The 13,467-nt window shown below is 49.1% G+C and overlaps 1 protein-coding gene across 9 annotated transcripts in view; it reads right to left on the bottom strand.

The window, feature by feature from the left end:
• The window catches only part of SLC7A1 (solute carrier family 7 member 1), a 56,946-nt gene that overhangs the window by 21,598 nt on the left and 21,881 nt on the right, over positions 1–13,467 (bottom strand). For 2 of the 9 annotated variants that reach the window (XM_036297307.1, XM_036297301.1), the window contains 5 exons: positions 3,953–4,052; positions 3,759–3,809; positions 3,018–3,216; positions 2,016–2,232; positions 521–904 (listed from right to left, as the gene is read on the bottom strand). In XM_036297307.1, coding sequence (XP_036153200.1) covers positions 521–890 — 370 coding nt within the window. In that variant the 5' untranslated portion in view covers positions 891–904; positions 2,016–2,232; positions 3,018–3,216; positions 3,759–3,809; positions 3,953–4,052. Of the gene's footprint in view, positions 1–520; positions 905–2,015; positions 2,233–3,017; positions 3,336–3,758; positions 3,810–3,952; positions 4,053–13,467 lie in introns of those variants that run through there. The other 7 variants (XM_036297302.1, XM_036297304.1, XM_036297306.1 and 4 more) reach the window with 7 other exon arrangements.

Genomic DNA, 13,467 nt, shown 5'->3' with positions numbered 1-13,467 from the left:
CAGAGACGGTCTTATTTTCTTCATTGCATCCCTAATATCTAGCAAAATGCCGTGCACAGAACAAGTGCTCAATAAATATTTGTTGAGAGAATGAATGAATGAGAGAATTACTACCTCCCAGTTCTCAGATAGGGTAATTTCTACTTTCTTCTTCATGCTTTTCTATATCCCCCCATCTTCCTATGTCCATGATGACTTTACTCTAGTAGTCAAAAAAAATTTCACTAAAAGAGACTAAATCCTTTTTAACTAATTAGAAACATCCCACGGTTCTATGCCTTCCATGTTAACAGGAACGACCTCCTTGCTGGCTGGGCTTGTCCCCTCTACACCCCAGCACACCCGACCATGAACACCAAGAGCAGCTGGAGGGCCAGTGGTGCCTCTGCCTTCCGTAAAAGGAAGAAGGAAAAAGGAAGATGGATAATGGTCAGGCAAGGAGGTTCTCCTCGGAAGAAACTAAACTTCGTCTATTTGGAGCAAAGTAGGGAAGTGGGAACGACAGAAGTGGACGACTCACCGATGATGTAGGAGAGGATGAGGTTCCACCCTGTGATGAAGGCCCAGAGCTCCCCAACAGTGACGTAGCTGTAGAGATATGCCGAGCCGGTCTTGGGGACACGAGCACCAAACTCGCCGTAACAAAGGCCAGCCAGCACGGAGGCCAGCGCCGCGATCAGGAAGGAGATGACAATGGCAGGGCCAGAGTTCTCACGGGCCACAGCGCCGGCCAGGACGTATACGCCAGCCCCCAGCGTGCTGCCCACCCCCAGCGCCACCAGGTCAAAGGTGTTCAGGCAGCGGGACAGCCGGCTGTCCTCGCGGCTGCAGTCCACCACCTTCCGCCTCAGCATCTGCTGACCAAGGCTGAAGAGCACCTTGCATCCCATTCTGCTGATCAAATCTGCAAAGAGAAAGAGCAGGGCGTGTCATCACTGACACTCCTTTCACCCCCTCTAGTCGCAACACGGACAGCAACCAGGTCCCTTATGACTTATGGCTACAATGTCTTCAGTCTCAGAGTTCCCCAATCAGAACACTAGGCCCTCCTGCCTGAGCCTGACCTGAGCGCACACCCGGGGCCAGCCAGAAGCTGACTGCACCATTTGCTCTCTGAGCACCCACAGCTCTTTCAGTTCATAGGAGGAACCGTGTGCGGGCAGAAGCTACGGAGTACGGGGAACTCACATGACAGAACTAACCAAAAGTGTGGGGTCAGGAGGGGAGACTAAAACTACAAAAAAATGGTCCGGTTTAGAGTTGAAGCAGGGGCCTGCTCACACCCCCATGTCCTCCCTGGGCAGCAGGAGTCCATCTGTCTCGGGAGAAATGTGATGTGGGAGCCTGGACTCTTTAAAAGCCCCCCGGGCTCTACATCTGTCTGAGCCCAAGCAGCGAGGGGCACATTCACTCACCTCACACCTGTGCTTGACACAGCCAGTGTTTAAGGAAATGAAACCCACAGTCCTATGTCCGGAAGCAGTGTCAGGGCGGGGAGGCTGAAGGGTGATGGGGCTCCGTGGAAGGAGTGCAGGACCAGGAGAAGGTTTAACTGTCTGTCGCAGAGGCTACTACTTTCATGGGGGAAAACAGTCCATTTCATGAAGTGAGGACAGAGTCATAAAGTCTGAAAATCCACCTGGGGACATCTCTGCATCTGGTCAGAAGCCTCAGTTATAAAGACATATAATGTTTTTCTAAAATGCTGTGCCTCCCGCCCTGACACTGCTTCCAGGGATAGGACTGTGGGTTTCATTTCCTTAAACACTGGCTGTGTCCAGCACAGGTGTGAGGTGAGTGAAGGTGCCCCTCGCTGCTTGGGCTCAGACAGATGTAGAGCCCGGGGGGCTTTTAAAGAGTCCAGGCTCCCACATCACATTTCTCCCGAGGCAGCTGGACTCCTGCTGCCCAGGGAGGACATGGGGGTGTGAGCAGGCCCCTGCTTCACCTGGTAACTCTGCACCTTTGCTTCTGACATTTACAAGGTGCAACAGCCTCAAAAATAAGGTGCTTACTTATAGCGGAAAACCCCCAGGAACTAGGAGCTGTGGGATGCCCTCCTCCTTCCTTCTACTGCAGGCAGCTGCTCGGAGATGCTGATGCGTGGCAAAGGGCACTGGCTAGATCCCCCACAAAGTTCCTCTGATGAAAGACAGTGTGGGCTGCTGATCCCTGATTACGTGAGCATTCTTAATATAGCAAAACACTCGGGAGGAAGGCTCAGAATGGCTCCTAAGGAATGTAAGAATGTGAGAGCAGGGTAAGTCAGGTGACATTCTTTATATACACACACACACCTGAAAACAACCTCCATTTTTTTTGTGGTAAATAAAACAGTGATAATGATGAAGTCCCTGTGGTAAATAGTTTTTCTTAATCAAAGAATAACTGAAAAGAAAAAAAACTTTCAAGTATTTTTTAAATTATTTTTTTCAACCTCACTTGAGGATATTTTTCCATTGATTTTTAGGGAAAGTAGAAAAAAAAGGGAAAGACAGAGAGGAACATTGATGTGAGAGAAACACATCTGCACCAGCCCGACCAGGGCCCAGGCCAGGGAGGAGCCTGCAACTGAAATGCATGCCCTTGACCAGAATTGAACCCGTGATCCTTCGGTCTGTAGGCCGATGCTCTATCCACTGAGCAAAACCAGCTAGGCTTTCAAACATCTTAATAGAAAAACTTTTCCCCCTCACTACATCCTATGCCAAAACCAAATGCAAGAGTCAGATAAAACAGGAGCTACTCTAAAGAGAAATAGTACGCCAAGACCCACTAGCTAGCCTTGACCTGCCCAAACCCCACCACCACCTCCTGGCTCCAATGCCCCCTCAGGACTCTAGGAACGCAAGAACCTGCATAAAACACACTATCTATAGCAGATCTTGATGGCACCTAAATCCCAGAACATGCTGCAAAAGAATTCTTAAGTAAAAGAGTGAAAAATAGAAGAGGGAGAGAAGTAGGAGCAAGAGTAAGAGTTTAGGAGTAGGAAAGAAACTGGAGCCTGCCACTACCTTGAGAAATGCAAAGTCCTCCAGGGTCAAAGGCAGAAACACAGCCCACTGTGTCACTGGCACACTGTGCACACCGTCAGGGAGCAGCCAGCAGCCACGGAGCATAGGCGCCTCCACATGCTGCGGACCACATGGCACTCGCCGTCCGCACCAGGAGCACATCCTGTGGACGAGGCCTTTGTGCAGAAGGCCTTACCATCTGTAGGTATTAGGAATTATGTTGTTGCCCTGACCGGTTTGGCTCAGTGGATAGAGCGTCGGCCTGCGGACTCAAGGGTCCCGGGTTCGATTCCAGTCAAGGGCATGTATCTTGGTTGCGGGCACATCCCCAGTAAGGAGTGTGCAGGAGGCAGCTGATCGATGTTTCTCTCTCATCGATGTTTCTAACTCCCTATCCCTCTCCCTTCCGCTCTATAAAAAAATCAATAAAATATATTTAAAAAAAAAAAAAATTATGTTGGACCCGGCCAGTGTTGCTCAGTGGTTGAGCATCAGTCCATGAACCAGGAAGTCACAGTTCAATTCCCGGTCAGGGCACATGCCCAGGTTTTGGGCTCCAACCTAGGAAGGGGGCATGCAGGAGGCAGCTGATCGATGCTTCTCTCTCATCATTGATGTTGCTCTCCCCCGTACCTTCCTCTCTAAAGAAAAATATCAATTTTTAAAAATCTCTTTAAAAAAAGAGTTCTGTTCGAAAGAAATGTAGGAATTTAAGAAACCCACCACTGTGAAAAGGCAAACCTGTTTTCTGATGAGATGGAAGTACTAGGTGATCCTGAAAAAGCACAGAAGCTATAAATTTTAAAAGAACAACAACAGAGGGTTTTAGTTGTCAGTTTACTTAAAAAGTCAACAACCTACCAAAGGTCTAAGTTAATATATTCTAGCACATAAGTGACGACCATCCTGCCGGGGTGCTGATGGGCAGAATATACCTGGAATATGATGCGAGGACTTGTCACCTTGTCACCCAACGATCACCTGGGTCTTGGAGCAAGGATGTCTCAGCAGGGATGAGCTGGGGGCTTCAGGCTCCTGAGAGGCAAAGAAGAGACATTAGACACAATCTCTTTGGCCCCAGAATCTCCATGCCTGTGGCTGTTACAAGAGGAATGATTCCATTTGGCTCAGCACCAGGAAGGACTCCCAGCTGTAATGCAAACTAAGATCGTATGAGAGCGGGGAGGTTACATCACAGGGAGTGAGCAGACATGGGGTGAAGCACCACCAGGCAGGGGCATCAATGGGGGAATTTAGAAGACAGGAAACCGACAAGATGGCCTTGAACCCAGGCATGCTACCACATCACCTCTATAAATGGAAGATCATATTTTAAACTAGAGGGCCAGTGCACGAATTCGTGCACCAGTGGGGTCCCTCGGCGTGGCCTGTGTGGATTAGGCCGAAATCGGCAGTCCAATGCTGCCTGCCACTCCTGCTCATCCCGGCCCCGCTGCGCTGGCTGAAGGCTCACACCCAGTCAGTCCCGATTGGGAGAGGCTCACGCTGCTACAGCGGCACTTGCCAGCCGTAAGCCCTGCATCTGGCACCTGTCGGTCAGCTGAGTGGTGCTTACCACCAGGGAGCAGCTCCTGCATTGAGCATCTGCCCCCTGGTGGTCAGTGCATTTCATAGTGACCAGTCGTTCAGTTGTTCGATCGCTTAGGCTTTTACATCTATTTATATAAAACCCTAATATGCAAATCGACTGAACTACGAAATGACTGGTCACTATGACGTGCACTGACCACCAGGGGGCAGACACTCAATGCAGGAGCTTCCCCCAGCCCGCAAGCCCCGACCCATGGCAGCGGCAAGGCCGGAGCAGGTGGCGCCAGGCCAGCCAAGACGGATGCAAGTGGGGACCTCACGATCACCCCACCGGTTACCCCGCAGAGGGAGGTGACTGGCAGTGGCGGCAGGGGGCAGGGCCGGCGAGCAGGTGGTGCCATGCCAAGGCAGGTGCAAGCGGGGACCCGATCACCCCGCCAGTCGCCCCACAAGTCAGCCCTGATCGTCAGCCAGGCCTAGGGACCCTACCCGTGCACGAATTTCATGCACTGGGCCTCTAGTACATAGATAAGGATGCTATCTAAGCATCCGCCACACAGGCTGTTTCCACAAATCTAGGGCATGTGAGACAGAGCACTGAGGCCCTTGCTAGGGACCACAGAGGGGAGTAAAACCTCTCCTGACATTGGCATTGAGAACCAAGGTCAGTGGGGGCAGAAAACCTTAGCTGGTTCCCTCAGGAAACAGTCACACTCCAATCTGTATAGTCAACCATTTCATGAGGGAGCTCTCTTCTACCAGCTGACACGTGGGCACTGAGCAGACACCCAGACAGGCCACAGATTGTTCTAAATGTAGCATGTGCACTGCTGACGTGCCTGGTGGAGTGGCCTGCAATCCCAGGAAGAATGAGGTCGGTGACTGGAGGGGCCACTGTCTGGATGCAGTGAGGTCCGACTTCCCTGAGGGCATGTTAGGAAGAACCTTCCAGATGAGTGGCACAGAAAGTCCTCTGCTTTCTCAATCTTATCATTTCTACTTTGCACGTACACACTCACTCGGAGCTGGGGAGGTTTCATCAGGCTTCCTGAAGATGACCTGCACCGCATGTGAGCCCCGAGAGGATGATCACTATGCCAAATGCAATGAAGGCTCAATCAACAGCTACTTTTAACACCTCAACAGCAGTGAACCGGCTTCCCAGCAATCCCAACTGACACAGCCATGCACTTCATCACATGTTGATTTCATTCTTTTCCACTTTCTATTTTGAAAATGTCCAACACTATAGAAAAGTTAGATGAACATTTACACTCTTCATCTGCATTTACCAATATTTAGCATTTGCCATATCTTTGTAGAAATATATGCTTTTGTCGTGAACCATTTGCAAGTGAGCTATAACAGTGAATGGTAAATCCCAAGAAAGACAGTCCTACATAACGATGACATCATTATCACAACAAAGAAACTCAACATTCACTTAAAGATAGCCCCAAATCATTAATATTTTGCTATTTCTTGATGCTCTACCATGTGCCAAGTACCACAAGGGCACTGAGAAAAACAAGGATGAATAAGGCTCAGGTTCACAGCCCAACAGAGGAGACTGACAGGCACCCTACTGTGCGACTGCGCCCAGGTGCTGATTCATACCTGAGGCTCTGTCTTGGTAGAAGAGAACGGAGTTGGCCCCACCTAGAGCCTTCTGGAAAGGCTTTTGCGATGAGGTGATGCTAAGAGAGGACGACTTTACCCATCATAAGGATGGGGAAGGGGCCTAAATGTAAAACTGTGGAGGCTTGAGTGTGACACCCAGAATAAGGGTCCCAAAGACCAAATCCTAACTTCAGGAACCTGTGACTATGTTAGGCTCCATAACAAGGGGAATTAAAATTATGGAAAAGAGGAAAAAACAAACAAAACATCAGCTGACCTTGAGATGGGAAAATTTTCCTGGGTGGCCTCATGATTACATGACGTGCACCGTGATTACACCAGAGTCCTTAAAAGGTGGAAAAGGAAGTGGGAGAGTCCAGTGTCACAGGGATGCCATGTCGGATAGACTCCATCCGCCACTGTCAGGGGGCATGAGCCAAGGAAGGCAGGCAGCTCCTACAAGCTGGCAGAGACCAGGGACAGATTCTCTCAAGAGCCTTAAAGAAGCGGATCCCTGCCAACGCCTTGATCTGAGCCCAGTGAGACCTATTTCAAACTTCTGACCTCCAGAACTGTAAGGTAATAAATATTCGATGTTTTAAGCTACACACACACACACACACACACACAAAATGTGGAAACAAGCCTGGAAACTGTCCAAGTGCTGGGGCTGGGATGAAGTTGTCAAAGTCCATATGATGAAGTCAAGAAAACTGCGCTTTACTCTTGGGGGAAGGGAGGGGCAGCCAAGAGCCATGACTGGATCTGTACTTGAAGAAGAAAACTCTGGAGCGAAAGTAGAATCTGGGGGGCAAACAACTGGTAATCTTTGTTGTCAATGATAAAATTGGAGCTTTCAAGCAAACACACACAAAAATCAGAACTTTGGAAAATTTGCATCCATCACCAAGATCGCCAACAGCTTCCCAAATTTTCAGAAAAATATTATGTGATGAAATGTGTCAACCTGTCAGATCTGCATAGCTCAACTGTGCAGTAATGCAGTAAAACAGACCATACCCAGGTGACAGGTAACTCATATGGCAGAACAGGCCCGTGTAGTTTACAGCACAAAAGCTCACTGATGCGGTTTCAGATTCCACAGTGGAACCCACCACTGCCTGTGAGTTTTCATGTAGTATCAAGAGAGAATAACCACCATTATCTGGAAAGGCTCCTAAAGTACTCCTCTTCCCAAGAGTTCTCTGAGGCCATCTTTACATACTTCATCTAAAACAATACATCAACCCTGACTGATGCACAGCAGACGTAAGAACCCGGTTGCCTTCTATGAAGCTAAACAGTAAAGAAATGTGTAAATATATAAGACAACACTCCTATTAAATTCCATTGTTTTAGAAAATAGTTATTTTTATTACAATGTTATCATGTTAAGATAAGAGGTTTTACTGATGTCATTTTTGAGTGGATTAATACATGAATATTAGTGACGTGATAAATACTGATACATATAACTCATCGAAGCCAAAGCTCTGGAAAGCCCTCAATAGTCTACAAGAGTGAGGAGGCTTTGAGACCATACAGTTTGAGAGCCACTGCTTGCTGGGCTGCCCAGTGATGTGAGCACAGCCAAGCCTAGCACCCACTCAAGTCAGGAAAGCAGCGGGACTTCCTACAGACTCGCTGAAGCAGCCTGGGGGTGACCCCTGCTCTATTCACAGTCCTGTCCTGGAAGCACCTCACCCTCCTCTGACAAGTCTCAAAGAAAGAGAGGCTGTGCGTTAGTGTGGGTGAACTCATCAGGATCAATGGGACCAAACGCCTGGCAAACGAATCCATTAGCGCTGCCTTTCTTCAATCCAAGAATGTTCAACCAATGAATTCCATTTTTTCAGATTTGAAGATGCCCTTGCGAAAGTCAGTAATGAGAATGCTACATACACCTCATGCCTAAAGCATTCAATTTATTTCATAAATACAGCAAGCAGTACTCCAATGCCACACCTGTGCCGGATTTCAAGGAGCACACAGAAACCGTCAAGGTGTGACCCTGACACTATGTGACACCGTCACACAGGCGGGAGAAATGTACCTAAAAAAAAACGGGAAAACATCCACAAATGGACTTCCACTAAACAATGTATAAGCCAAGGAATCAGATCCTTCCATTCAGGCAAAAGCAAATTTTTTTGTTTTATTAAACATAATGCCCAACGTTTTGCTAACTTAAATATGTGCTTTGCCTGTGAGGTTTATCCTGTGCTTCATGCCGCAGGCCTGAGTGCCTGCCACACACAGTTCCAGAAACCAGGAATGCAGCAGTGAACTAACGAGACCAAAATACCTGTTTTCATGGTGTTTACACTCTATTACTGGGAATACCGTTTCAAAAAATAAGAATGGGTGAATTATTAAGTGGAGGTAGCACACTTCTGGTCCCCTAATGCAATTCCATTAAATAATTAGAAATAAGGTGAGGCCCAATGACATAACCAATGCTCTATCCCACGAGAAGGCCAGACATCAGCATTACTGTCAGGAATGAAGCTACAATTGGAAGCACAGTTCAAGGCAGTCAGGGGATTTCTAAGTTCACTGACTCCAAACAAGAACTGTGGCAGAACAGAGCTCCTTTGGGATGGCCACGTTCCCACAGCCAAAGGGAGAAATAAGCAAGGTGTCAGAGTTCTGAAAGGAGGGATTTATAGTTTGTAAAAGCAAACCATAATTACATTTTTTCTCTGGCATACTAGTAAATAGTTTTGCCGTTTTAGCCTGAGCTCGTTTGTTAAAAGGGAACGTGGGCTGCGAGGCTGGAACGCACTGTGCGGAGCTGACTGCGCTGGCTTCCTCTTCAAGGAGAGAGGCAGGTGACAGTCCAGACTGGAGCCCACAATGTCCCCTGAACCCTGAGGCCTCCAGGCACCAAAGGATCCAGACAGTGCTCAGACTCTCCACTTCCTTCCCCTCTTTTTATGAGCCTGCAATATGGGTACTGTGAGGATGGTGACTCCAAAATGGTTTTCTGGGCCACAGGAACTTAGGAGTGACTCCCCTGTCCCTTAGCCTACCAGTCTTGAAACTCTGAACTTTGGATTTATACAAAATATCACCAAACTCTTGTTAACTAGCAAGGGGCAGGCTTGGACGGTACCAGAAACCAAAATACTTTTACATATCATGTTCCGCTACACTGCCATCTACCCACACTTCCTGACTTCTGTAGCTCTATGACCGCGCAGTACATTCCCACTTACCAGTCCCTCAGTTATATGTATCTTTGCCTGATGACAGAGGTTTCTACAGCTGTTGCTAATGGTTCCCAGGCAAACTCACAAATGGACTCCAGTGTCTACTGGAAAACGTGAGTGTCCCACCTCTCCTCTCAATTGCCAATGTCCACCCTAATTCCACCTGTACTGGGACCCACACCAGTTTCTGTCTACTCCCTAAGGCAGCAATAACATTTAAACAGAAAAGCTGTTTGAAAGATCGCACAGTCTAGACAGACACTGTGGTTCTACAATGCTTATCAGGGAGAAAAAATTACAGACTCAACAGGAAATGTGCTCAAGGAAATAGCCAAATGTTCCTCCTACCCCCAACTCTTCAATAATTAAAATTACTCCAGCCCAGTCCAGCCCTGGCCAGTATTCTCAATGGTTAGAGCATCTGCCCAAGCCTCGAAGGGTCTCGGATTTGATTCCCAGTCAAGGACATGTAGCTGGGTCGCAGGTTTGATGCCTGGCTCAGTTGGGGGCGTGTTCAGGAGACAACCAATCAATTTGTCTCTCATCCATGTTTCTCTCCCTCTCTCTTTCTCTCCCCCTTCCTTCCCTTCCACTCTCTATAAAAACAGGATTTAAAAATTTTTATTAAAAAGAAAAATGACTCCAGTACCAAGGAAAGGACCACTGGCCTCACAACCTGGTGATTCATCCTTCCTCTGAGATGTGAAATGCTCCTCTGAAGGCCCAGGTCCCTTGGCTGTGCACCGGGACAGGCCAGTGCAGGCCATTCCTCCCATCCGCACAGATCTCCTGGGGAAGGCCCACTAGGGAGGGGAGGGCCAAGTCAGAGGCTGCAGGACAGGCTTTTAGCGGGGGGGTAACTTGGCCCTAAGGAACAGTTAGCAATGTCTGGAGACATATTTGGTTGTCACAGCTGAGAGCTGGTGGTGTTGGCACCGAGTGTGTAGAGGCCAGGAATGCCGCTGACCGTCTTACAGGGCAGGGCACAGCCCACACCAAGAACGACGGCCACCGAGGTGGAGGAGGCCTGCCTTCTGTATGGAGCTGTGTGGGCTGCAACGTGCTCTACTCATATGTTTTTAAGTGAACTGGCTTAAAAATTATTGTTAAATAATGTTTTATTTTTTAAAAAACCAACACTACAAACAATGTTTGCAAATGCGTATGTATTCATCATAAAAACCGTGTTACCACATCCCTGGAGAACCCTCGATGTCCCCAAACCAGGATTGAGAATAACTGAGAGGCAAGCAGAAGAAAAACTAAGAGATTAAAAGATGCAGTGTGAACGACAAGCTTCCCCTCCTCATGCGGGTCCTCATTTCCAAGAGCGGCTCGGGGATCTTGCAGAACTGCCTGAGATTCACTCCTCTGCATGTAACTCGAAGATGATGACAAGGTTAGAGAGGCGACTGCCAGGTGGGGCTTCCGGTGAGGCGACGGAGCTGACCTGTGCTACGTGTCTGTGCTGTGCTGAGCCTCCAGAGAGGATCCCTCACCCCCCGTTCACAGATGAGGTGTGGGAGCTCAGAGCAGGTAAGCAACTCAACTTTGATATTAAGGCTCCATTGCCACCTTATAAAAAATTCCTCTTGTTATGAAAACCCGCTGTTTGGGTGTTTAAGAGTGAAGGACATCTCTGCGCTGTGGCTCTGAAGGAGCACAAAGATGAGGCAGTGCCCAGAGACCAGAACGGTAGCTTCCTTCCCAGAAAGGCTCTGCCTACCAGTGAGCGTGAACCTCTTTGTTTTTTAAAACCTGAGAATTTGAAAAACAAAATCACAGGTTCTAAGAGTTGGAAGGGACTGACAAGTCATCTAATGCAGAGATCCTCTCAGACTGTGAAAGGCAAAAATGATTAGGACAGAAAAATAGTGGGGAAAGAGGAAGGGAGGACTGGTGCTGGGGGAGGACTGGTATGGAAGAACAGGCTGCTTTTCCATTCCATCCTTGCCTCCCCACTCTTTAAATGCTGTCACCAACTACGCTCAGAATCCTTACTCTGGTCCTGCTATAATAAACACATGCCTAAGCCAGACATGTCCCCAATAACAATAATAATTCTATCCTTTATAATAAAAGCCCGGACCTGATGGATTGCCCTGCAGACAGCGACCAGCAGCCAGCAGGCCCTAATCGCCTGATCAGGGCCAGGCCCCAGGCTGGGACGGGGAACTGGGAGTGGGTAGTAGCAACCAACCTCCCACAGCACCCGGGTGGGGAGCTGCGACCTCTCGCCAGTTACCTGGGGGCGGGGGTGACAGGGATGGAGGTGCGGTGAGAATGCAGGGTGTCCACTGAGCTTGCTCTCACTCCGTCTGCTACCCTCCCCCGGAACACCAGCGCTCCTGCTCCAGGAAAGCCCCCATGCTCAGGTGCCGGGTGCCTGAGAGGAGCCTGCCCTGCACCTGTGCAGCCTCTTCTGGGTGAGCCAGGCCGCAGCCGCCAAGACCGACTGCAGGGGCCAGTCGGGCTCCCTGTGGGTTCGTGCAAGAGCCAGTCGGCGAGGCGGGCTGGGAGAGAGCACACTGCCCACCTGGCTTCCGTGTGGCACCACTGGGCAGCCCAGAGGCCCACGCTGTGCCCCGGCCCGCGGCGTCAGGCTGCACTCACCACATCTCCACGTGGGGACTCGGGTGCCGTGACTCAGGTGGAGGGGGATGTGCAGGGCCCAGGGTCCAGAAGGTAGCCGGGACCTGCCCTTCCACACCAGATGCTTGTGCTTCGATCGCCAGCCAGGCCTAGGGACTGCACCCATGCACGAATTTCATGCACCAGGCCTCTAGTAATAACAACAACAATGATGATGATGATGGCTAACATTTATATTAAGTGCCTACTATGTACCAGGGCCCTCTTGTAAGGCACTGAGTGTCATGTCATTTAACACTCAATCTGGCCCCTTGAAGCTTATACAGCTTTTACACCAGCTCACGTATGAAAAACCAGCTGTTTAAAGAGGAATCTTGGTTCAGACCTCCGCATGACTAACTCGAGAGCCACCCTTATGCTCCATGATTTTTAATAGGACTGAGAGTCCATGTACCTACAATCAGTCCCCTGGGGCAATGGGCCGTAATGTCATTACAGTAAAACTTTAATTAGACACAGGGACCATCCTCCCACTTAAAAAACAGGTTCTGAAGACAACTTTGGTTCTTATCCCTGATGAAAGCCACTGGATTTATACTTTAGATGGATGATCTTTATGGTATGTAAATTACCATTAATGAAGCTGTGGAAAGAAGGGGGGGGGGAGAGAGGAGCACTTTGTCTACATACTTTCATTCTGCTTCAAGTCAAAACTCTCCCGCCTACCCCCAAAACCAACCATTAGAGCTCTGGGTGCATGGGAAAGAAGATGTCCACTCCAGCTGCACAGCAGCTATTCTGTGGGAGACCCATTTCGAGTTGAGTTTCAGGAACATGAAACTGGCTCCTGGTACTGCCATATCTCTGGTTCCAGTGGGAACATAAACTCCAGTTTTAATTCACAGCTTAAATATTCCATGGCAACAGGACATAGAATAAAATTGAGGAAGACTGCAGCATTGGCTGGTTTAGAAGACAAGCACAGGGGATGGGAAGAGGGGACCCCTCTCACTCTGTGTACACATGGTCCAGGATCTCAGAGAAAAAGGGACAGCTTTCATGGTAATCAGAAGGCACACGATCACAGGCAGTAACAAATTTAACAAAGTATCTTAGCTCCAACACAGTATTTTCTAAGACCAGCAAGGTACACATACAGTGAGGCAGGGGAAAAAAACATGCCCCACTTGGGAAGTGGGATGTACAGGAGACACATTTGGAAATGCTTCCCACACTGAAGGTCTGGAATGTTCAGGAGGCTTGGAGACAACCCTTTGTCTGCCCAGGCACACCTGACAGGTGAGTTCATGCTACTCTCCTGGGCACTGACAAGCTCTTGTACTACTTCCTGCAGGCAGGTGTTAGCCTGCTCCGTCCTCCCACCAATGGACGTGTCCCAGGGTGCGGCTGCTCTGAAGCAGCCTTAGACATGGCCAGGAGCTGCCAAGGGCAGCCAGGTTCAGAGGAGCCTGCCT

This window comes from Myotis myotis, unplaced genomic scaffold (genome assembly GCF_014108235.1).
Source record: "Myotis myotis isolate mMyoMyo1 unplaced genomic scaffold, mMyoMyo1.p scaffold_m19_p_3, whole genome shotgun sequence".
Taxonomy (NCBI): Eukaryota; Metazoa; Chordata; class Mammalia; order Chiroptera; family Vespertilionidae; genus Myotis; species Myotis myotis.
This window is presented reverse-complemented; position numbering and strand designations above follow the sequence as displayed.